This window comes from Oryx dammah, unplaced genomic scaffold, assembly GCF_014754425.2.
Source record: "Oryx dammah isolate SB20612 unplaced genomic scaffold, SCBI_Odam_1.1 HiC_scaffold_25, whole genome shotgun sequence".
Classification (NCBI taxonomy): domain Eukaryota; kingdom Metazoa; phylum Chordata; class Mammalia; order Artiodactyla; family Bovidae; genus Oryx; species Oryx dammah.
Window position 1 is genome coordinate 10,892,024 of NW_024070209.1, and position 26,809 is coordinate 10,918,832.

General features: G+C 37.6%; 1 protein-coding gene across 6 annotated transcripts in view; it reads right to left on the bottom strand.

Moving 5' to 3' along the window:
- Window positions 1-26,809, bottom strand: part of ALMS1 (ALMS1 centrosome and basal body associated protein) — a 183,995-nt gene that overhangs the window by 77,845 nt on the left and 79,341 nt on the right. For all 6 annotated transcript variants that reach the window (XM_040223844.1, XM_040223841.1, XM_040223843.1 and 3 more), the window contains one exon: window positions 6,999-8,836. In XM_040223844.1, coding sequence (XP_040079778.1) covers window positions 6,999-8,836 — 1,838 coding nt within the window. The remainder of the gene's footprint in view (window positions 1-6,998; window positions 8,837-26,809) is intronic.

Here is a 26,809-nt window from a genome sequence, read left to right on the forward strand (position 1 = left end):
CTGAAAAGGGGAGCTCAGGGTGAAACACATAAAGGAAAGCATCTATTATAATGGCTAACAAACACGGACAGTACCACAAGTTGGTGAGGATGGAGAGTAACTGAAACATTTGTACACTGCTAGTGGGAATACAAAGATACAGCCATTCTGGGATTCAGCTTACCAGAGTTTAGTTCTAAACAGTTCTTGTAAAGTTAAGTACACACACATACCACAGGACTCAGCAGCTCTAACTATATATACATATATATATATATAAATATATCCTTATTTTTTCAGCAGCTCTAACTATAATCAGCTAAAACCGGAAACAACCCAAATATCCTTTAAGGAGTCAATGTACATAGATAAACTGTGGGTTTTTTTTTTTTTAACTTTTTACTGCTTTATGCTTGTAAAAAGTAAAAAAGTAATTCAAAAGTAAAAAACTACTGATTCACAAAACAAGATGGACAAATCTTAAATACACTTTGTAAAAGATGCCAAACCTAAAAGGCTATTCTATATTTTATGATTTCATTTACGTGACACTCTGGAAAGGCAAAACTTGGACTGAGAGAAATGCTTCATATGGAACTGTGATGTGGATTAATCAAAACTGATAGAACTCACCTTTTAACCACAAAAAGTGAATTTGATAGTATGTAAATTTTTAAAAAATTAACCAAGTTATTGGGGCAAGATGGAATACAGGATGTAAGAAATGAATCTAACAGTATTATAAATCAATCATATCATCATGCTAAAGCATATAGGGAAGAAAATAACTAACCTGGGAAACAGCAACAATGTCTGGACTGAGTACTACACATAAAAAAAACCTGTACATAGTTGGAGAATTTGTTTCTCACCCGGGTATGGGATAAGAATTCTGAAACTACATATACTGGGGTAAATATACTGTAGATAATGAGAGCCATGTTTATCACCATTGGAGAAAGAAGTTTATAAATAAAAGAAAAAAGCTAGAATCATCACCATGGTTCTGGACTAGTTGGAGGTATCAACACTGATCTGTGATTTTTAAAAAAATACATACACACATTACAATCAAGACAAAATGACTATAGATGTAGACACATGTGTGAGTTAATGCCTACAATCTTTAGCTTTATTTACTCAGCAGGGAAAGCAGCAGTGTCATCCTAGTATGTCTTAAAAAAATCAAAACAGAAAGCAAAAAATATCTTGAAACAAATGAAACTGTGAACAAAACATATCAAAACCTATGAGACAAAAGCAGTTCTAAGGACATTTATGATAAATGCCTTCATTAAGAAAAAAGAAAGGCCTCAAATAATCTTACACCTCAAGGAATTAGAAAAAGAATGGACCAGCCCAAAGCACACAAAGAAAGGAAATAAGAAAGATCAAAGTAGAAATAAGAAAAATCAAAGGAAAAGAAAAAAAGGATCAGAGACCAGAAAAATAGAAAAGATCAAGATTAAGAACCTAGTTTTTGAAGATAGACAAAAATGACGAACCTTTAGCTAGAATAAGGAAGAAGGACTCAATCAGAAATGAAAGAGAAGACATGACAACTGATACACAGGATCATAAGAGATTATTATGAACAGTTACACGCCAACCTAGCAGAAATGGATAATTTCCACTATCCATAAGATACATACAGTTTACCAAGACTGATTCATGAAGAAATAGAAAATATAAACAGACCAATGGAGTAAGGAAAAAAAATCAGTAATCAAATCTTCCCAATAGATGGTTTAAGTGGTGAATTCTACCAAATGTTTCAAAAAGAAATAATACCAATCCTTCTGAAACTTGTCCAAAAATTGAAGAGAGAGGACCATTTGCAAACTCATTTTACAAGGCCAGCATTACCCTGATGACCCAAAGCTAGGTGAAGATATAGAAAACTACAAACCAATTATCTGATGAATACAGACAAAACTTCTCAACAAAATATTAGCAAACTGAATTAAACAGCACATTAGAATTATACACCAAGATCAACTGGGATTTATTCCTGAGGCATAAGGATAGTTCAACATATAAAAATCAATAAACCACTTTAATAGAATAAAAGATTAAAATAATATGATTATTTCAGTAGATGCAGAAAAAGCATTTGACAAAATACATCTTTCTTGATAAAAACTCTCAACAAATTGGGTATAGAAGAAACATCCCTCAACATAATAAAGGTGATGTATGACAAACTCTCAGTTAACATCAAACTCAGTGGTGAAAGGATGAAGCTTTCCCTCTAGTATCAGGAACAAGATAAGAGTGCCCACTGTTAGCACTTTTACTCAACACAGCACTGGAAGTCCTAACCAGAACGATTAGGCAAGAAAAGGAAATAAAAGGCATCCAATCACTAAGGAAGAAGTAAGTTGCCTTTCTTTGCACATGATATGATCTAACATCTAACAGAAAATCCTAGAGACTTCATAAAAAAAAAAAGTTAGAAATAATCAATGAATTCAGTAAAGTCACAGGATGCAAAATCAACACAGAAAAATCAGTTGTACACTAACAACAAAATATCTGAAAAGAACTGAAGAAAATCTCATTCACAATAGTAACAAATCAATAAATACCTAGAAATAAATTTAACCAAGGAGGTAAAAGATCTGTTTATTGAAAACTAAGACTGTGATGAAGGAAACTGAGGAAGACACAAACAAATGGGAAGACACATGAAATGTGTTCATGAACCAGAAAAATATTGTTTAAACATCTATATTCCTCAAAGCCATCAATATACATTCAATGCAATCCCTACCAAAATTCCAATGCCATTTTTCATAGAAACAGGAAAAACAATTCTAAAATCTGTATAGAGTCACAAAAGACCCTGAATTGCCCAAGCAATTTTGAGAAAGAACAAAACTGGAGGTACCACACTTCCTGATTCCAATCTATAACACAAAGCTACAATAATCAAAACAGTATGGTACTGGCACGGAAATAGCCACATAGATCAGTGGAACAGAACAGAGAACCCGTAAATAAACCCCTACACACGCATTCAACTAGTATTTTACAAGGGAGCCAAGAATACTCAGTAGAGGAAAAACAGTCTCTTCAATAGAAGGTGCTGGAAAAACTAGATAATCACATGCCCAAAAAATGACACTGGACTCCTATTTTAATACTAACAAATTAACTTGAAATGGGTTAAAGATTTAAACATAAGAGCTGAAAAGAGAAGCTCCTAGTAAAACACAGGGAAAAACTCCTTGACATAGGTCTTGCCAGTGGTTTTTTGGATGTAACACCAACAGCACAAGCTACAAAAGCAGATGTCAGTATGCAGGGCTACATCAAACCCCAAATTTTCTGTACAGCAAAACAGTCAACAAAATGAAAAGGCAACCTACATTGATGGACTTTTGCAGCATTTTGCCAAGCGAAATAAACCAGACAGGGAAAGAGAAACACCATGGATCACTTACACGTGGAACCTAAACAAGACGACACAGAGTCGAATGCTGTCTACCAGAAGCTGGAGGGCAGGAGAACTGGGGAGGCAGTGGTCCAAGAGTACAAACTTCCAGTTAGAAGATGAGTAAGTTTTGGGGATCTATGCACAGTACTGTGATGATAGTTAAAAATAATGTATTAATATAGTTGAAAGTTATTTTAGAGTATATCTTAAATTTTCTCATCACAAAAAAAGTAATGATAATTATGTGATGTGATGCAAGTGTTAGCTAACACTATCATGGTAATTATTTTACAATATAAGTGTATCAAATCAACACACTGTAAACTTTAAACAAGGCTGCATATCAATTTTATCTCAACAAAGCTAGGGGGAAAATCCTATACTCCAAAAAAGAAATAAGTATTCTTTGGGGAAATGATTGATTTCAGGGCTGTAACAGGGTACAGTAGCCAATCATGTTTTCAATTGCTAAAACTGAATCAATTTGAGTAGTACTGGATTATAACCCAAAGGACAAAGTAAATGCCCCTGAGTCCATATTAATGTACATGGAAAACTAAAGGACAAAATAAATGGGAGGAACAACAGCTCTTGCTTACAGAAGAATTCTGATTAATAAATGTAGAAGGAATGAAGGAAATGCTTTACCTACCAAGATTCTCTCTTTACAGTGGAGAATCTTGGCAGATACCACCTTTGTCAAGTAAGCATCATCAGTAGTTGTATATCAACTTAATGTGCTTCCTGATGAAATGCACTGAAAATGGATAACTGCAATTTAATCTTGAGACAACATCAGACAAAGCCAATTTGAAACCAAAATAACTAATTCTCTTCAAAGGTCTTGAAAAATAAGGAAGTCTGAGAAACTGCCTTCAGTTTCTCCAGGAGATTAAGGGGCCAGAACAACTGGAGGGGGTTAACTAGAGAGAACAGTTAAACGTAAGGTGAGATGGTGGGATGGATCTGAGATAGAAAAGGTTCATTTTTGGAAAAACCAGGAGAAATCCAAATTGGTCTACACATTTAATTATAATTTTGTATGATGGAGAATTTCTTAGTTTTGGTAAATGTTTTATCGTTATGATGTTAGGATAAGATGTTAACATAAGGGGAGGTTTAGCAAAGGGTATATTGGCAACCTCTAAAATATTCCCCCAACGGAACTCCCCTGGCAGTTCAGTGGTTAAGACTCCATGCCTCCAATGCAGGGGGTAGTCTGGAAACTAAAATCCCCCATGTCACATGGCATGGCCAAAAACAAACAAACAAAAATCTCCCAGGTGATCTCTGCTTCCTGGTATTCATGCATTTGAGTAATCCCTAACCCTTGAGCGCTGGCCAGAAATACTGATTAATTTCTTTCAAGTATTAGAATGTGGCAGAGGTGATGAGATTCACTTCCAAGGCTAGGTTACAAAGTGAAGACTGTGTTTTGTCTTGGGCACATCTGAACTCTCACTTGCTCACTTGAGAAAAGCTTAACTGTCACAGCTGCCTTAAGGAAGGAAGAAGCCGTTTCTGGCCAATAACCATGTGAGTGAGCTTGAGTGAGCTTAAAAGGACATTGGTCTTAGTCAAGTCTTGGGATGGGACCACAGCTGCAGCCAATACCTTATTTGAACCCTGTGAGAGACCCGAAGCCAGAAGCACCTAGCTAAGCCATGCCTGGATCTCTGACCCACAGAAACCTGGGGTAATATTTACTGTTTTAAGCTTCTACATTTCAGGGTAATAGGTTACACTGCAATAGATAACACAGGAACTCTACTATTTTTGCAGCTCCCCTAAGTCTAAATTTAATCTCAAAATAAAGTTTAATATTCTTAAACATTTTATGTATATATACACACATATACAGATGAGTGTGTATATTATTTACAGATTCTGGAGTCAAACTAGGTTCAAATGTTATTTTAAACAGTCAATGGTCATATGAGAGTGAAGTCGCTCAGTTGTGTCCAACTCTTTGCAACCCCATGGACTGTAGCCTACTAGGCTCCTCTGTCCACAGGATTTTCCAGGCAATAGTACTGGAGTGGATTGCCATTTCCTTCTCCAGGGGATCTTCCCAACCCAGGGATCGAACCCGGGTCTCCCGCATTGTAGACAGACGCTTTACCGTCTGAGTCACCAGGGTAATCTGGGGCAAATCATTTAATCTAAGGTTTGTATAATACCTACCTATGATGATTATACTAAGTATAAAATGATATAAACATCGACTACAGTGCCTAGCATTTAGTACATTCTGGAACAAACAGCATTGTTATTAGTTCATATTTATAATCAGCTATAATTTTCTTTCTCATTCAAAGAATTCAGCTCCAATAACTTGACACTTTATCACTTAGAAGAGTTTAAGTATTATATGCAAATTTGCCAATCTTTTAATTTCTAAACACTTTCCACACCCAAAAAGGATCTATTTATAATACTATGGAAATCAGAGACTGACCTTGTTTTTATCTGCCCCAATCCAATTTTCAGAGCTATAATGGACCTCCAAGCTTTCCAACTATTTCTTCCCACCAATCATCCATATATGAGTGCCAAAGATGTTAAATGACTTGTCCAAGAGCACAGCTGATAGGATAGTTTAAGTATGGCTCAGGATTTGGGAGACATGGTAATGTGGCAAAGAAGCGCTTGCTTCCATTGAACAGACTGCATTATTTGAAACAACTGCTGCTTGCTGAAAAAGCAGCAATGTCAGTGTCTCAGTTTTCCAGAGGGCAAATAAGGATACCATCACCTACCTTATAGGATTAATAAGCACTAACTCAGGTAACATATGTAAGTCCCTCACTGCCATGACTACCATATGTGGATGGTGATTAGACATTTCTTCCCTTCTTTTCAAGGCTCACCACTATCATCTACTACCTTCTCAACTATAACGTGGAAACAGTACACACAGAGGGTAAGTGTTCAGCCATATAGTAAAGGACTCATTAATGTAAAAGAGAATGAATGATAGTCTTAAAATCAGCCTGAACAGTATAAATCTAATGCATTTATCCCTAAACTGGGTTTTCATTCCTACAATCATTGTGAAATAAGATATCACATTAGGGACCACATTATCTTGACATACACTACTCGTGATATTAACCTTGATAACTTGGTTAAAGTGATGTCTTCCAGGAATTTTCACAGAGAAATTACCGCTTTGATATTCATTTAGAGAGGAAACATGAAACAGAAACAGAGAGAGAGGAGGAGACGGAGCACATACATCATGCATCCCCTTCCAAAGCCTGGTCTTCAGCATATTTCCAATGTAATAAATAAGGAATCACTAAATTGTACCACTTGGTGATCAAAGATTCTTCTGAGTAATGTTTTAAAATACTTGATGTCAAGTTGTTTTCCAGAAGTCCATTTGAGAGTATAAATATATTATATTACATTCAGATGTTTTCTCTTACTTAGGTGTTCATTCCTTGAAAGATTTCTAGATTAGGCAGATAACAACCTAAATTATCTGCCTCTCCCCCAAGAACTTACACTTGCTTAAGTATTTTAAACCCTTTATCATAAATTTCATCAGCTTGCTTGTCATCACAATGAGACTCACCGATCTGCAGATACCGGAGTCCCTTCTGGATTGGAATATTCTTCCAAATCTGAACTGTTCACTTGTGTTTGCCTTGATGTTACTATCTGGCTATTCTGATAAGGTATGGTTTTCAAGTCCTGAGTAATAACATTACTATCTGGAAGAGGAGATTGTACGACTTGAAAGTCCGATGAAGATTTAGGTCCTAGAAAACCTAAAGATTCTTGATTCTGTGCTACAGGTTTACTGATCAATAATTTGGAGGTTGGTTCCAATGATCTTGAAGATATAGTTTGTAGGTCAGAGTTAAACTCACTATTCATCCTTGTTTTAGTGGCAGGATCCAATGAATGCAATCTTTTATCTAAGTTTCCACTATCCAACTTGGAAGGAGTCTTGGGACAAAGAGTTATACGAATACAAGAAAGTGCTTTTCTATTTGAAGGTGGAGAAGATGCAGATGTTACTACTGTACATTGATTTGGGACTGATGGGGAGACCACATCACTGAATTTGGCTTCAACATCTACTATATCAGAAATGTGTAATTTAGGCTTATGTTCATTATTCTTTTCTACTTCAGAATCCTGACTTTGAGGAAGGGGGGAATGGAGTTTTTTCAGGTGGTGGTCTACATTTGGGGCTTTGCTCTGTTCAAAGAGTTGACGCTGCTCAAGAAAAATTGAAGAAGGAAGGTCTGAAGCTATATAATCCTGACTCTGAGGAAGGGGAGAGTGGTTTTCTCTTAACTGATCTACATGTGGGGCCTTGCTCTGTTTAAACAGTTCTCGCTTTTCAAGAAAAATACGACAAGGAAGATTTGGAGCTACATAATCCTGATGTTGAGGAGGGGGAGAATGGTGTTTTCTCACATGGTGACCTGCATGTGGGGCTGTGCTTTGTTCAAAGACCTCTTGTTCAAGAAAAATGTGTGAAGGAAGATCTGTAATAGTGACATTCTTCTCTTTTACTTCTAGTGTGGAATTTGGTCTGCCCATGCTAATGAGAGTATGATTATCAGAAAAATGAACTTCTTTGAAATTGCTATCATTTGCACTGGCACTGGGCTTAGGATGACTGCTTTTAAAATCTGATTTTTCTAAGGGTTTTTCTTCTTGATAAGAATGTTCAACAGATAATTTTTGGCTTTGGCTACTATTTTCTGCTAAAATAGTCACAGCTTTATCTGGTGACTGACTAATGATTTTAAGTGATGAAGGGGAAGAGGTTCTCTGTTTTAGATCTCTAGGAGGATTCTGCTCTTCAGTGAAATGAGAATTAACTACCCCCACAGATGCTCCAGAACACTGGCTACCTTCAGTAACACCAACCTTAAGAAAAGAGGAATCTGAAAAGCATTTAGAATGTCGGTGAGATGAGAAAGTGATGGAGGTAGTAAACTTTTTCATGGGTTCTGGGGGCAGCATTTGTGATGAAGAATGACAATCCATTTCTTCAGGTGGCATACAAGCAGGTTCTACTAATTCTGACAGCCAAGGGTCCAGCTTTTCATGAAATGGCATTCGAAGGCCCTTGCTAATTTCCAAGTCATCACTGATAAAGTTTTGAAATGGGGAACGACTTTGTAACTGCAAGGAATTCCAAACTTTGAATTGGGAGTTGTTCTGGTCCAGTGACTTGGGAAGGTTGATGTGTCTAGTTCTCCATGATGATGGGCTCCGTTGTCCTCTGACTATTTCTGAGGGTTCAGCAGATCTAAAAACACAAGGGTGGCTATCCAGTCGGGGTCGTTCAGCTGTTAGAGTTCTGAAACATCCTTTTTCATGGCTCTCAATAATAATGTGACTACAAACAGCTTCTGGCTTGCATCCTATTCCCCGTGGACTCTGTAAATCCTAGAAGATATAAACAAGTTCTTACTTGAAGTAGTCTGCATAATTATAAAAACACAACAAGAAAAAGATAGTTAACTATAGAATAAAATGGCTCATGATAACTAAAATCACACAGTTAATTTCTTCTAAAAGTTTTCACTTAAGTTACAAAAGCAAAGACTTTTGCTCACCTTTTTAGTTTTAATAACAGGGGTCCCTTACCCAAATTCTGCTGGTCACATGACTACCAAGCAGAGACTCTTCTTTTGCAGGCAGATAGGATCATGTGACTAGGTACAAGCCAATGGGAGGTAAGCAAAAGCAGTAAGTAAGACTTCAGGCTCTCGTCCTTAAAAAAAACCAAGCTCTTGGCCTCCATGTTCTCCTACTGCCACCTTCGATCATTACCATCACTACTACTCTTTCTTTTCTTAATTGGAGTGTAACTGCTTTACCATGTTGTTAAGTTTCTGCTGTGCAACAACCCCTTACCATTGCTCTTGCCAAATGCAAATAGTGATGTCTAGAACAACCCTGGGAGGCCACACATAATGGTGGCTCAACTGCCCACCCAGCTTGGTTCCTCAGAAGATTTCAAGAAGCAAAGTTACTTTCTTACCCTGGACCTGAAAGAGAAATACAATTCTACCTTATCTCAGCTGTTGTATTTGGGTCTCTCTGTTACAGAAATATGGCCTACAACCCTATATTTACCGATAAAAACAGGAAGAAAGAATTAGTACTTCTTACTAAAATACAGGATCAGTTCTAAAGATACCATAAATATTTAACACTTCTTTGAGATTTCTGTTTTACATCTAAAATGATAACCTGGCATTCTATTTAATTTTAGTGCCACATGTGATTTCATACAAAAATATTTTAAATTGCATTGCCATTTCTCACATAATGGAGATGTATTTTTCCCTATTCCTCCTGCGAAGTACAACTAAAAATCCTGGACATCATATACAGAACAAACTTAAGAAGAATCTGAAAGGTAAAGAGAAAAAAGCCAGACTGGCTAGGGACTCGGGGATCAGAGAGTAACAAGGGAGTGATCCCTGGGGTTTCTTTTTACTTCAAATATCCCCCATTTCAAGTTAAAGACAGCAATCGTGAACAAAGAGCACAGAAGAATATAAAGAGCTCTAACAAAAACCTGCTCTCATTAGTTAAAAAACAAGTAAAGGTGAAGTTCAGCAAGACAGAAAACTTTTAGACAATAACTGCTCTCTTCCAGCCAAACATCACAGAAAAAAACTATGGCCTCACCCATACCCACACCAGCAAAGGCCAAGTGAGAAGCCTAAAGTTCCATCCCTGGCAAACTCTAATGCAGGATCCCAACATCCAGGCCAATGTGGTATTAGAGACAGTCAAAAAATTATACAACTACCATATGACCCAGCAAAGCAATAAAGACTGATGTTCATCAAAAACCTCCACAGGAATGTTTATAGCAGCTTTATTTGTAATAGCCAACAACCGGAAAATCAACCAAGTTACCTCATTCAATCGGTATATATTTAAACAAATTGTGGTACATTCATACCATGGAATACTACACACCAGTAAAAAAATGAACAGACTATTGACATTGAACATTGTTCAGAGAATTATGCTGAGTGAGAAAAAGCCAATACTAAAAGATTGCATACAATATGATTTCATTTATATGACATTCTTAAAAGGACAAAATTATGGAAATAGAAACTAGATTAATGGTTGCCAGGGGTTAAGAAAGGAGTGGGAATAAGACAGGAGTAGATATAGTTATTACAGGGAAACAAAAGGGACCCTTAGGGTGGTGAAAACATTAAGTATCGGGACTGTATCAATGTAATTATCCTGGTTGTAATATATTATCACATATTTGCAAGACATCTTCATTTTTGGAAACTGAGTAAAGGGTAAAGGCAATTCTTCTGTATTGTATTATTTACTACTTTCTGTGAATATACGATTATTTCAAAATAAAATATTTAAATTTAAAAAAAGTCAATAAACTAATTACCACTGGACAAAACATTTTAAAAATGTGATTTTAATTCAGTGGCTTCTTACTATCCTGACACTGCCACACATATCACTGGGAAACAAATGCTCCAATTTGAGAAGCATAAACTTAGTCCAGCTTCTTAAAACTGGGCATGATTAGATTTATATTCACCCCAAAAGACATTTTTTCTTTCTTCCCAACAATCTGTGTCTTATAATTTTTTTAGAATACTCCAAACCCCACAACCATCCATCATCTCCTCCAAGCTTTATAATAATTATAAACAGCTTTTTATAATAACTTTTCCATTTAAAATTTTGTTAAAGCTTTGGTATTGGGCAAATCAATTTTAGCATTTTCATACAATCTTCTCCAGATATAGCCATAAGAACCTATATTACATCCCAACAATGTATCCCTTGATATGGGATAGGCTCTTAAATGTGGACTTCCCTGGTGATCCAGTGGTTAAGATATACCTAACAGAAAATGGCTAAAATATATGCACTTCCAGTGTGGGGGACCCAGATTCAATCCCTGGTCAGGGAATTGATCCCATATGCTGCAACTAAGTATCGCATGCCACAGCTAAGACCTGGCACAGCACACTCGCCCCTCAAAAGGCTACTGTTTCGCTCACAACCCTCTTTAATGATAAAACCATTCAGCAAACAATAAATGAAAGGGACCTTCTCAACCAGATGAACAGCATTTACAAAAGATGCACAGCTAACATTATAGTAAATGCTAAAAAATCAGATGCTTTTCCCTTAGGATAAGAACAACATAGTATGTACATACTTCCTCTTATCATACTGAAGGGTCTAGCCAGAGCAATCTGGAAACCAATTAAAAGAAATCAAGAATGGAGCGGAAGAAGTAAAACCATCTCTGTTTGCAGATGACATGATCTTCTACACAGAAAATACCAAGGAAACCATAAGAAAACCAACAAGAACTAATAAACAAGTTCCTTAAAATTTAGGACATGAGTTTAACAGACGACAGTCAACTGCATTTCAACACACAGTGAACAATCCAAAAATGAAACAAAACAACCCATCTACAATAGCATAAAAATAAAATACTTAAGAATATATTTATCAAATAAATGAAGACTATACCACAGAACACTATTGAAACCAATTATAAAAGATCAAAATAAATGGAAAACTGGCCCAATGAATTGGAAGACTTTAATATTGTTAAGATGGCAATACTTCCCATACTGATCTATAGATTCAAGGGAATTCCCAACAAAATGTCAGCTGGCTTTTTTTCTTTGTAAAAATTGATCCTAAAGTTCATTTAGAAATTCAAAGGAGACACTGTAGCCAAACAATTTGGAAAATGGTGAACAAAGCTGGAGGACTCACATTCTGATTTCAAAACTTAACCACACAGCTACAGTAATCAAAACTGAGTGGTACTAGGTAAGAGAACAGAACTGATAGTTCAGAAATAAATACTAACATTTATGATGAATTGACAAGTAGGCTAGAAAATTCATGGGGAAAAAGTCTTTTAAACAAACAGTGCTAGGACAGCTAAATATCTATGTGTAAAATAATGAATATGTACTCCATATATAAATAAATGCCATTTCAGCTACTACATATATGGATTATTTTTATATTTAAAGTTTTGATACTTTGGTATATAAAATAGGAGATATTAGTATAACTTAACCTTTTTTTTTTTTTCCTAAAGAAGCGGCAAGCAGCCTGATTCATGAGAAGTGAAATTTCTTGGCCGTGTACGACTCCTTGAGATCCCATGATCTGTATGTAGCCTACCAGGCTGCTCTGTCCATGGAATTTTCCAGGCAAGAGTGTTGGAGCCGGTTGCCAATAACCTAACTTTTTCTTAACTGTTTCCTAGTTCTTTATAAATCCATTACTTTGCTAAAATAAACAAATAATGCCTCTAAGTGGACAGGCAACAAATGTAAAAATACATGCGAGCAGTTGTCCAGTTTCCCCAGCACCACTTATTGAAGGCACTGTCTTTTCTCCATCGTATATTCTTGTCTCTTTTGTCACAGACTACAATAAATGGCCACAGGCGCATGGGTTTGTTTCTAGACTTTCTAACCTGTTCCACGAATCTGTATTTCTGGTCTTGTGCCTTTACCTATAGCTTACTATAGCTTTGTAGTATAGTCTTAAGGGAGCCAGGTTTCTTCAGGTCCATTATTCTTTCTCAAGATTGCTTTTACTATTCAGGATTTCTTTGTGATGTCATGTAAAGTGTAAAAAGTTTTGTTCTAATTCTCTGAAAAATGCCCTTGATAATCTGACAGGGTTGGCACTGAATCAGAATATTCCCTAAAACTATACACAAAAATAAACTCAAAAATGCTTATTCACACTCAGAAACAGTCACAGACATAGGGAACAAAGTTATGGTTCAGTTCAGTCGCTCAGTCATGTCCAACTCTTTGCGAGCCCGTGGACTGCAGCATGCCAGGCATCCCTGTCCATCAACTCCTCGGGTCTACTCAAACACATGTCCATTGAGTTGGTGATACCATCCAACCATCTCATCCTCTGTTGTCCCCTTCTCCTCCCACCTTTAATCTTTTCCAGCATCAGGATCTTTTCCAATGAGTTAATTCTTCACATCAGGTGGCCAAAGTATTGGAGTTTCAGCTTCAGCATCAGTCCTTCCAATGAATATTCGGGACTGATTTCCTTTAGGATGGACTGGTTGTTCTCCTTGCAGTCCAAGGGACTCTCAAGAGCCTTTTCTAACACCACAGTTCAAAAGCATCAACTCTCTGGCACTCAGCTTTCTTTATAGTCCAACTCTCACATCCATACATGACTACTAGAAAAAGCGTAGCTTTGACTAGACGGACTTTTGTTGGCAAAGTAATGTCTCTGCTTTTTAATATGCTTTCTAGGTTGGTCATAACTTCTCTTCCAAGGAGCAAGCGTCTTTTAATTTCATGGCTGCAGTTACCATCTGCAGTGATTTTGGAGCCCAAGGGGGTAAATGGGTGGTGGGATGAACTGGGAGACTGGGACTGACACAAACATACTACCATGTATAAAACAGATAACTAATGAGAACCTACTGTATAGCACAGGGAACTCCACTCAATGCTCTGTAGTGACCTAAATGGGAAGGAAATCTAAAAAAGAGTGGATACATATATATGAATGACTGATTCACTTTGCTGTAAAGCAAGAAACTAACACAACATAGTAAGTCAACTATATGCCAACAAAAATTAATTTGAAGAAATACACCCCAAATTAAAAAAAATATTGGTGCAACTGTAAGTGAAGGCTTCCCGGGTGGCTCAGATGGTAAAGAATCTGCCTGCAATGTGGGAGATCTGGGTTCAATCCCTGGGTCAGGAAGATCCCCTGGAGAAGGGAAGGCAACCCACTCCAGTATTCTTGCCTGGAGAATCACATGGACAGAGGAGCCTGGCAGGTTACTGTTCATGGGGTCGCAAAGAGTTGGACACGACTGAGTGACTAACACTTTCTTTCACATTATCAGTTGAAAGATCTTTCTCCTCAAAGAAAACTAATGTTAATACTTTTGTTGCCTTTTTAAAGAGAAAAATCTTATTAATTTTTTAAATCTTTAAGATTGAGAGGTACAGTTTGAATCTTTCATATATAAGTATTCATATTTTAGTTTTAACAACAAAGAAATGTACAAATTTTTGTTTAAATCAATCACAACATTCAATGGCAAAGTACTGCACAGAAACTCAAATTAAGTCTTTTGATTTACTTTAGTAGGAAAAGTAAAAACTCAAAGAGTTTTAAATCAAAATTTAAAACAGTATCAAAGTGCACAATAAAGAGAGCTAAAAGGCAACCTACAGAAAGAGGAAAGTATTTGCAAACCGTGTGTATGATGATGGGTTACTGTGCAGAATATTGGAACTTCCCTGTAGCTCGAATGGTAAAGAATTTGCCGAACCTCTGGAGAAGGGAATGGCAATCCACTCCAGTATTCTTGCCTGGAGAATCCCATGGACAGAGAAGCCTAGCAGGTTACAGTCTGTGGGGTACCAGAGTCGGACATGACTGAGCTACTAACACACGTTATCTAGAATATATAAAGAATTCGTACAACTTAAACAAACAGAAAAACAACACAATTCAAAAATGGGTACAGGTCTTGAATAGACATTTCTCCAAAGAAGATATACAACTGGCCAATAAGTCCATGAAAAGACATTCAAATCAATAATCATCAGCAAAATGCAATGCAAAAGCCCAATAAGGTATCACTTTATATCTGCAACATGGCCATTATGAAAAAAAAATAAAAACACCTAGAAAATAATAAGTGTTGGTGAGAATGTGAAAAAATTTAAATCTTTGTGCATTAATTATGTTAATGTAAAATGGCTACTAAAGAAAACTGTATGGCAGTTCCACAAAAACATAAAAGTAGAGTGACCACAGGATCTAGCAATTCCACTTCTGGGTCTCTACCGAAATACTTAGAAGAAGGCTCTCAAGGAGATATTTTTGTATTTTCATATTCATAGCAGCTTTATTCACAAGAGCCAAAAGATGGAAACAACTCAAGTGTCCACAGATGGGTGAATGGATAAACAAATGTGGTGCATACATACAATGAGATACTATTTGGCCTAAAAAGGGGAGATATTGTGACACATGCTACAAGACGGATGAATTCTGAGGACACAATTGTCAGAGAAAGAAAAACACTATATAATCCCACTTTAATGGAGCTACCTAAAGGAGTGAAATTCAGAGACAAATTATAATGGGGACTGCCAGGGGTTGGAGAAAAAGGGAGAAGGGAATAGGGGATTATGGTTCAGTGAATACAGAGTTTCAGTTTTATAAGAAGAAGAGCTCTGAGGACTGTTTGACAACAATGTTAATACAGTTAAATACAGTCAAATGCACGGTTAAAAACGGTTAAGATGGTAAATTTTGTTATGTATATTTCAGCACAATTTTTAAGAAGAAAAATAATTTAAAATTGCCTCAAAGGGGGATCATGGACCTAGACATAAGAATTAAAACTAAATCTTTTCGAAGATAATGTTAAACCTTTGTGACTCTCAGTTATGCCATGATTTCTTAATATGACACCAAAATCACAAGCAATAAAAGAGAATTATAAGTCAGACTTTGTCAAAATAAAAAAACTTGTGCTTTGAAGGTCACAACCAAGAAAGTGAAATGACAGCATACAGAATGAGAGAAAATACATGCAAACAATACATCTGATAGGTTTAGTAGCCAGGCCGTGTCCGACTCTTGCTACCCCATGGACTGTAGCCTGCCAGGCTCCTCTGTGCATGGGATTCTCCAGGCAAGAATACTGGAGTGGGTTGCCATTTCCTTCTCCAGGGTATCTTCTCAACCCAGGAATCAAACTGGTGTCTCCTGCATTGCAGGCAGATGATTTACCAACTGAGCTATGAAGGAAGCCCACAGTGAAGAGGGAACTCAACAGTAAAGATAATTAAATTTTAAAATGGTCAAAAGATCTGAATAGAGATGTTTCTGCAAAGAAGATAAACAAATGACAAGCACATGAAAAGATATTCAATATCATTATTAGGAAAATAAAAAACATGATGATACTACTTCATACTCATCAGAGTAACTATAATCAAAAAGACAGAAAATAGTTTAAAAGGATACAGAGAAACTAGAACACTCATATACTGCTGGCAGGAATGTAAAATAGTATGGTTACTTTGTAAAACACTGTATTAGTTCCTTAAGATGTTAAACAGAGTTACCACATGTCCTGGCAATTCTACTCCTAGGTATATAGCCAAGAGGTGAGACACGTGTACCCCAATGTTCACTGCAGCACTGTTATAATAGACAGGACATGGAAGCAACATAGATGTTCATCAGCAGATGAATTGATAAGAAAGCTGTGGTACATATACACAATGGAATATTACTCAGCCATTAAAAAGAACACATTTGAATCAGTTCTAATGAGGTGGATGAAACTACCGCCTATCATACAGAGTGAAGAAAGTCAGAAAGAAAAACACCAATACAGTGTACTAACTCATATATATGGAATTTAGAAAGATGGTACCGATAACCCTACATGCGAAACAGCAAAAGAGACACAGATATATAGAACAGTCTTTTGGACTCTGTGGGAGAAGGCGAGGGTGGGATGATCTGAGAGAATAGCATTGAAACATGTGTGTTATCATGTGTGAAATAGTTGCCAGTCCGGGGTCTATGCATGAGACAGGGTGCTCAGGGCTGGTGCACTGGGATGACCCAGAGGGATGGGATGGGGAGGGAGGTGGGTTCAGGATGGGGAACACATGTACACCCATGGCTGATTCATGTCAATGTATGGCAAAAACCACTACAATACTGTAAAGTAATTAGCCTCCAATTAAATAAAATTTTTTAAAAATGTCCAATCAAAATCTCTTCACTTATGTTTATACCAGCACCATTCACAACGGCCAAAAGTGGAACCAAATGTCTATCAACTACTGAATGGATAAATAAAATATATCTATACAGTGGTATATTATTTGGCAATTAAAAGTACTTAAGTACTAATTCATGCTACTATGCAACATGCATGAATCTCAAAACTGTTATGCTAAGTAAAAGAAAGCAATCACAAAAGATCATGTATTACAGGACTCCATTTATATGAAATATACAGAACAGGCAAATCCATAAGGAAAGATAGTAGATTACTGGTTCTAGGAATAGAGGAATGGGGGTAGAATGGTTAAAAAAAAAAAGTTCTAAAATAAAAATTAAAAATAAATAAATAAATTAAAAAAAAAATAAAATTTAGCTATTGGATAATTCTGTAAATAAAGAAAAAACCACTGAATTACATATTTTAAATGAGTGATTATTATATTACTGTGTATATATTATAGTGAGATAAAGCTGTTAAAAAGTAGTTTATTCTCTGTGAGCCTCTGTTTTGTAAGTTCATTTGTATTGTTTCTTTTTAGATTCCACATATAAGGGATGTCATATGATATTTCTTCTTTGTCTGACTTACTTCACTCAGTATGATAATATCTAGGTGCAACCGTGTTGCTGCAAATAGCATTATTTCATTCTTTTTAATGGCTGAGTAAGACTCTATTATATGTATATGTGTGTGTGTATATATATACATACATACATATATACCACATGGTTGCTAGGTGGGGAAGGATGGGGGGAAAGGATAGTTAGGGAGTTTGGGATGGACATGTACTCACTGCTACATTTAAAATGGAAAACCAACAAAGACCTACTATATAGCACATGGAACTCTGTTCAGTGTTATGTAGCAACTGAAAAGGAGGAGAGTTAGGGGAAGAATAGATTCATGTATATGTAAGGCTGAGTCCCTGTGCTGTTCACCTCAAACTATCACACTATTATTAATTGGTTATACCCTAATACAAAGTTAAAAAGTACAGTTTAGCTAATATATGTCCTTTATGAATTTCCAGAGACTATTTCTCAATTAAAATTTCTACCTAACAGAGCTATTTGAGTTTTATCAGATTTTTCTCCTATTGTTCAGTTTAATATCACAAATCACAGACCTCATGTAACAAACCAGAAAGAAAATAATAGCTCTTCCCTGTCACATAAACAAACGAAACTAAACACAAACATACACATATATACACACACACAGCCACGCAAACACAGTCATCTACCACTAAAAGTAAAAAATTTACTCTCTACAAACAAATGAAACATGGATTACTATTTCATGCAAAACGCCCCTGAGGAAATTTCCTCACAGTCCAGTGGTTAGGACTCTGTGGTCTCACTGTCAAGGGCCAAGGTTCAAATCCTGTTCAGGGAACTGAGATCCCACAAGCCACATGGTGCAGACAGACAAACGAACAAACAAAGTATTTAAAATAAAACTGGACCTTCTTGGTAGTGCAGTGTTTAAGAATATGCCTCCCAGTGCAGGGGACACTGGTTTGGTCATTGATTCAGGAAAATTCCACCTGCTGCAGGGCAACTGAACTGATGCTCTGGAGCACACCTTAGAGCCAGTGCTCGGTAACAAGAGAAGCCACTGACTCAAAGGACATGAATTTGAGCAAATTCCGAGACAACGTGGAGGATGGCAGAGGATGGCAGAGTCTGGCGTGCTGCAGTCCACAGGGTAACAAAAAGTGAGACGAGACGGAACAACAACAGCAGCACTAAACAATCTGCATCTGCTTAAACCCCTGGATGCAGAAGGACAACTGTGAAACTACACGTGAATTTTCAGCAGAATGGAGCCGGGTCAGACTCCCTAACCTCCGTATATTTCAAGGAGCAACTGTACTGTGTCTCAGTGTGGGGAACTTTTTCTGTTTACCCTGCTCAAAGTTAATTAAGCTTCTTAGATGTATGTTTTCTATCAAATTTGGAAAAGTTTTCAACAATTACTTCATTAAATATTATTTCTGTGCCTTTTATCTTTTCTCTCCCCCTGGGACTTCAATTATAAACATGTTGGTATGCTGGTGGTATCTCACAGCTCTGGTAATTTTTTTTCATTCGTTTCTCTTTCTGGGTTTTCAAAGTTGCCAATCTCAACGGATGTATTTTCAAATTCACTGATTCTCTGTTTGCCTGCTCAAAGTGCTACTAAAACGTGCTAGTGGATTTTCCCTTTCAGTTATTATATTTTCAGCTCCAGAATTTCGATTTGGATCCTTTTTATAATTGTTATCCCTTTTTTGACATCTCTCTTTGGTGAGATAGCTTTTTCTTGGTTGTCTTCAGTTGTTGACCATAGCTTCTTTAGCTCTTTGAGCACCTTTAAAATCTTTTTTTTTTATAATTCCTGGGCTTCCTCAGGGACAGTTTTTATTAATTACTGTTGACTTTTGAACAACTTGGATTTGAACTGTGAGGGTCCACTTATGTGATTATTTTGCAACAATAAATATCCACACTATAGTACATCATGGTCTGTGGTTGAATCAACGGATAGGGTTTAAAAAAAATCACAGAAATGGAGAACTGAGTAAAGTTATATGGGAATTAATCCCTGCACAGTGTTACTGTAAACTGTATTTCCCCCTGACAACAGCCATATTCTGTTTCTTTAAGCATGTCATGATTTGTTGACAACTGGACCTATCAAATATAGTGTGGCAACTCTGGATACCAGATTCTCCCCCACAGCTGGAATTTGGTGTTGCTGCTTGTTGTGGGTAATTGTTTTGTACATTCTTTGTGTGTGGCACTGAAGTCTTGTTAGCTTTGCTTAACTGTGAGCTGTTATCTTGACAGAGTTTCCATAAATATCCGCAGCCAAAAACAACTTTCCCCAGTCTGTTCTGACTTTCTCTATGTTGAAGTGTTCCAACAGTTAGCCAGCTCTGTACTTTCATTTACAGTCTGTGCAATGCAAGTCTGAAAGTTTAGCCAGAGATGAAAGCTTAAGGTCTTCTTGGGCCTTTTCTGAAAATAAGTCCAGCTATGGGCAAGCACATGGCCTCAACTCCCTAGTATAAGCAGGACCTTTAAAAAATCCTATTCCCAACGTGTCTCCTTTTTCAACTGCTTTCTCCCCAAGTTTTACAATGTTCCTATTGTTTATCCTGTTATCCCTAGACCCAGTCTGCTACAATCAATACTCCGGCCAAACACTGGCAGGGAAGTTGTTTCATTCTCAGAAAAGCTCTTGGCTGAGTGAAAGCCGCGACACTGGTCCTTCAGGGAGTTGTAAGACAGGCTGAAACACCTCATAACCATTTTTTAAGAGTAAGGTTTGTATTGCACCCTCTGTAAATGTTAACCCACATTAGGAGTGTGGTCTGTCATCTTCAAAGCTACTGTAGACTGGGGGATAGTTAGGCAGGCGATTGAAGAAGCCTCAGTCAGTGTTCTCCTACAGAATAATTGCTCTTTACTTCAGTAATCATTCCCTAGTTTTTTTTATTTTTAAGTTCTGACTAGATTCCAGAGATCTACAAAAATTGGTTCTGATAGATTTTGCTAGCTTGTTATTTTTGTGCAGAAACGAAGCCTTGGAGTTACCTACTTGATTATTTATGGCAACATAACTTAGCAATGTTTTATATGTATAAAAAGACTATATGATCTTTGATTATGTGACTGCTAATTTCAAATACATATTTTTTTTTATCATATTGAGACATTACTGGCCTACTCTAGAGAAATATTTTTAACTAGGAACAGATTTTTACTTTTAATTTTATCCCCAAGTATCTTTTTGGAATACAATGAAATAACTACAGTTTTCCTGCTATGAAAAACATGTTTATAAATTTCCTAAGACTGAACTATCTGCTTTGCTGGCTTAAGCTCTACTTGCTCATGATACATTATTGATACTGAATACTAAATATTAATATTTATTTTAAATATTTTTCATCTATTTGCCACATTAGATTCTTTAAATATAAAACATATATTATGTTAAGAACACTTATACAAGACACACCCTGTTGACAGAGTACATCTCTTTTTTAAGTGCAAAAAGGAGTATTATTAACTATAAGCACCATATTGCAGAGTAGGTATTTCTCTAGGATTTATTTTACATAATTGAAACTATATGCCCACTGAACACCAACTCCCTACTTATTATTCCCCAAAGCCCTGACAACTACCATTCTACTGTTTTTATGAGTTTGGCCATTTTGGAAATCTCATATATGCAGAATCATGCAGTTATCCTTCTGTACCTGGCTTATTTCACTTAGCATAACGTCTTCCACATTAATTCACGCTGATGCATATGGCAGGATATCCTTTTTTTTAATGGCTCTGTATTGACCATTTTATTTATCCATCAATATACTGCTTCCCTGGTGGCTCAGACCATAAAGAATCTGCCTTCAATGTGGGAGACCTGGGTTCGATCCCTGGGTTTGGAAGATCTCCTGGAGAAGGGAAAGGCTACCCACTCCACTATATGTTTACTGTTTATCCATCAATAAACATATAGGTTATTTCTGTATCTTAACTACTGCAAAATCTTGCAAAGAACATGGGAGTGCAGATATCTCTTTGAGATCCTAATCTCAGTTCTTTTAGGTATCTAACCAAAGTAGGCATGTGGATCATATAGTGATTCTCTTTTTACCTTTTTGAAAAACCTCGACACTGTTTACTATAGTGGCTGCACAATTTTATATTTCCTCCAACAATGCACAAGGGCTGCAGTTTTTCTCACATCTTGTCCAATCCTTGTCTGGCATTTTGATAGCAGCCACAAGGAAAGTATGACCAACCTAGATAGCATATTAAAAAGCAGAGACATTACTTTGCCAAAAAAGGTCTGTCTAGTCAAAGCTATGGTTTTCCCAGTAGTCATCCATAGATGTGAGAGTTGGACTATAAAGAAAGCTGAGCACGAAAGAATTGATGCTTCTGAACTGTGGTGTTGGAGAAGACTCTTGAGAGTCCCTTGGACTGCAAGGAGACCCAACCAGTCCATCCTAAAGCAGACTGTTGTTATTTAGTCGCTCATTCGTGTCCGATTCTTTGTGACCCCATGAACAGTAGCCCCCCAGGCTCCTCTGTCCATGGGATTCTCCAGGCAAGAATACTGGAGAGAGTTGCCATTTCTTTCTCCAGAGGATAGTCCTGACCCAGGGATCAAACCCACATCTCCTGCACTGGCAGGTGGATTCTTTACTACTGAACTACCAGGGAAACCCAGTTAAAACATATACCTTTAAAAAAAAAATTATAAATAGCCAAAGATGACAGATTGCTATCAGAAGGAAATCTGATGCTTTTATCTCATGGGACAATATAAATTACATTTTCCCCAACATTTTTGAGTCCCCTTACAGATTTTAAAATGTCAGTCATCTTGCCTTCTAATACTCACCTGGGACTTGATGGGTACTTTAGCTATAAAACCCCTTGGTCAGAGAGAGTCCTGGCTCATTGGAGGAACACAGACCCACTAGGAGGCTGCTGGACTACACTTAACCAAGTAATTTGATATGCATATTTCAACTGAGATTTCAATGTACAGTGAGTGCCTTCAGTGGACAGTTCATTTCTCCTAACCATACCTCCCATTAGGAAGTAAAAATAATTAACCCTGGATCCAGTGAAAGGATAGTGTGGGTGAAAATCTAAAAGGGGAGTAGAGGCACTCCGGTTGACACCAGCAACATCAGAAGATGACATCATGGTGATACAATCACACCTGGCCCTATCTCACTTTGGAGGAAGCCACCAATGAGATACTGACCCACAACAGCCCAACAACCAGTTATCACATGGGGTACTCAGAGGGCAAGCACAAAACTATGAAGTGTATATGCCTGCTATTGTTGTCCCTATTCTGTGACTTTCATGCCATCTGAGTCATGGGGCTTTCTCCACGACCCCAGGAGACAACATCAGAAAGTTACTGGAAGACCACAGCACTCATGCACAACTGAACCCCAGGATGGAGGGATGGCATATGTTGGAAGTCAGCCCAAGAAGGGCTGGGCCCAAAATGCCACCAGGTATACTAACTGAGTGACTCAAGCACTCTGTCTTAAATGGCACCAAAGCTCAAATGCTTCAAGGCCAGCAGCCTCACGCTGCCCTAATTTCACCCCTAACTGGCCGACAGGATTATACAGTTCAAAACCATCTCTGGTAAAACAAGACTAAAGATTAAGTTGTCAGAAGCATATAACTAAATTTTCTTTAAACCAAGGGTACACACGTGCCTCTAATCTTTACTATTTACAATGGTGACCTCCTATGCCTTGAAGAAGGGCACCACTTAATCTTTTGCGAGATTCACCCCCAGAGACCCCTAAAATTTACTGAGAATTTGAGTTAGCAACAGACACTCCCCAAAGTGCAAGCAAGCCTTAATCAGAATATCCCAACTCTCTGCAACCCTGTTAGACCCTATGGGCCTTCAATGCCCTTCCTCACTGACGAGAGTGCCCTACTCTAGAACGGTTCCCTTCGATGCAGTAGTGCTTGATAATGCCCAACACCATGACAATGCCAAACATGACGATCTGAGATGACGACGTCTCAGTAGATGACAGCACGGGACACAGCTTCATCACGAATACGGCCTCCACAATTTTCCACTAGGGAAGAGGGGACACCCAGGAAAGCAGGGCGGCTGATGATGGCAAGCACTTCCCAGAACTTGGTTGCCAATCTGAATGCCTAGTTATCTAAATTCCCAGCTGATGACCCATTTTCGTGGCATTTTGTAGAGTTACCCCAAGTTCTCCTTGCTAACTACACTTGCTGCTGAGATGTGAGGTGGCACTTTGACTGCAGGCTGCTCTCCACTACACCTTTAAATTTTGATAGGTTAAGGTATATGTCAAGTCTCTAAACCTTTTAAATGTCTGATTAGATGCTTCATATAATTGCTTACCCTCACCACACATTATTAGATTGATCCACATTATGTGACCTAATTGAGAGCTAGTAAATTGAATTCTGTTGAAAAGACTTCTCCCTGGGTATAGATGCTATAATCACTATAGGACTCCCCATCACTCCCCTACATACACAGGGTCATCTCCCTACACAACATAAGGGAATCTTTTCCCACTGGTTATGGAACCACTCAGGGTTCCATAATCTTCTCATTCAAGTCCTCCCACAGTCTTAATATTTTTATACAGTGGGCAGAAACCAGTGCTTTTTTTTTTTTTTTTCTTGAGCTGCTGTAATTGCTGAACATATTACCAAACTCAACAAAGGCTTCTTTCCTGAGTTAGTAGCCTACTTAGCTAATTTCTTGACCCTGCCCCCATTTTCCCAATGGAAACCATCTCATACATCTCTATGGTTTACCCAGCTCCTCTCTATGGTGATCAACTGTTCCCATGCAGCACTTTGCAATACAGTATGAGGCATTTGGCAGGAGCCCCAATGCACTTTATAATCTACCATGTCTGTCCATGCACTAATACACTCCACCTGTGACACCACATGGTTGAATACGACCTATACCTCTCACCCCAAAGAGCACAATTCCCAAGGTCTTGAGTCTCACGGTTCAGCCTCCCCAGGGGAAGCCCTACTTATTTGGATATACCCAGTATAACAGTTGGTGTCCACTGTGGGTTTAGTACCCAGGAGCAAACATATATACATGGTTCCTCATATATGCGCTTCTCCCTTCCTCAGCCACCAATGTATCTGCCTCCTTGCCAGCTCCCTGGTAAGTCCTCTCTGTTTACACCAAGATAGTTAAGTCTCCCTGGGACTATCCTTACAAATCACTGAATAGGATCCCCAAAATGTCTCTTTTTAAACCACCTCAGGTTAAAAATGTTCAGTACTCATCCTCATTATGTAGGGAATAGGTCTGCTACTATCCTTCATGGGAACTGAGTTAGGCACCACCACAACAGGCAAGCAACAACAAATTGTTAAATTAAATTATTAAGGCAAACACCAAACTTTCAACTCCCCTGTTTAAAAACACTGGGCTGTTACACCAAAGCCCAGCCTTAATGCAGTAACAGTACAGTTCCATTTAGCTTTTGGTTACTATTGGCCAAGGAAAGGGAACCTGCAAAGGGTACCTCTTATTGCATGTATATTAATAATTCTGGACAAACTTAGACATTTACAAATGATATCCCAACAGGTACAAGTATTTAATAATCCCACCCAAGTTTTAAATCAAATACCTACCTTTATCTTATCCATGAGCTTTATTTTCTGGGCTGAACCCCCCAAAATGGGAGGAGATGGTTACAGACAGGATTTCAAACCACCATTTGTCTGTTTATATTGTTGAGTGGCATTTTGCTTTGCTTAGATGTTTCATGTGCTGGGTGACCAAAATCCTGCCAGCAGCTTTTAACATCTCCACCATCTAGACAGTGCCCATGATTTTCCCTAAAGACTAATGCCTAGGCATCACAGGGTCAATTGTGATGAGAAAACAGCTATTCTGAGTTGCTACATAAGCATTTTACAGTATGACAACCCTGCTCACACCCAGAGCCTGGACAGATAAGGACCTGAGCTTAGGACTCCTGTGACAAGTTCCTGCTTCCTTTTTCTCAGAGCTCCTTTCAAAATAACCACGTAGAGTTGAATTCACAAAAAGGTAGCAAAATCTCCCCCAAAACGCTTTTCAACTAATATGTGCTCTTCTGCTCACTTGTGACCTGGGACAGAGGACTGCCTTTCCTAGGCTACTGGGATACCCCATCCCCCTTTCTGCAATCTGTAAAAATAAACGTGACTTTACACCCTCGTAGAGTGTAGTGCCATTGTTTCTTCAATCAAAATGACCGAGTGTTTACACTTCCTCAAAGAGAAAGCTCAGGAGCTAACAGAGCTGTATGTCAACCCCATGTGAATGGCTTTTTCCTACTAATTCATCCAGTTATAATGGGTATTCTTAATTTAATATGGAAGTTATAGGCCCCACAAAAGAACATATTTACAAAGCAAAAGAAAATTACATGAAGAGACAGAGCAAGTATCAAACCCAGATAGGGCAAAGATGCTGAGATTATGAGATCAGAAATTTAAAACAACTATGATTAATATGCTAAAGGCTCTAATGAATAAAGTGGAAAGCATTCATCAAGAATAAAGGGACAATATAAGCAGAAAGATGAAAATCTGAAGAAAGAATAAAAAACAGATGCTAGAGATCAAAAACACTGTAGCAGAAATGAAAAATGCCTTTGATGGAATTATTAGATTGCACAGGATTCAAGACAAGAAACCTGAGACTTAGCATTGAAACATATATATTACCATATGTAAAACAGATGACCAGTGCAAGTTCGATGCATGAAGCAGGGCACCAAAAGCCAGTGCTCTGGGATAACCCAGAGATATGGGGTGGGGAGGGAGCTGGGAGGGGGTTTCAGGATGGGGGACACATGTGCATCTGTGGCTAATTCATGTTGATGTATGGCAAAAACCATCACAGTATTGGAAAGTAATAATCCTCCAATTAAAATAAATAATTTTCAAAAAAAGGATATCTCAACAAAAACCTCTGAAAATACACAACAAGGAGAACAT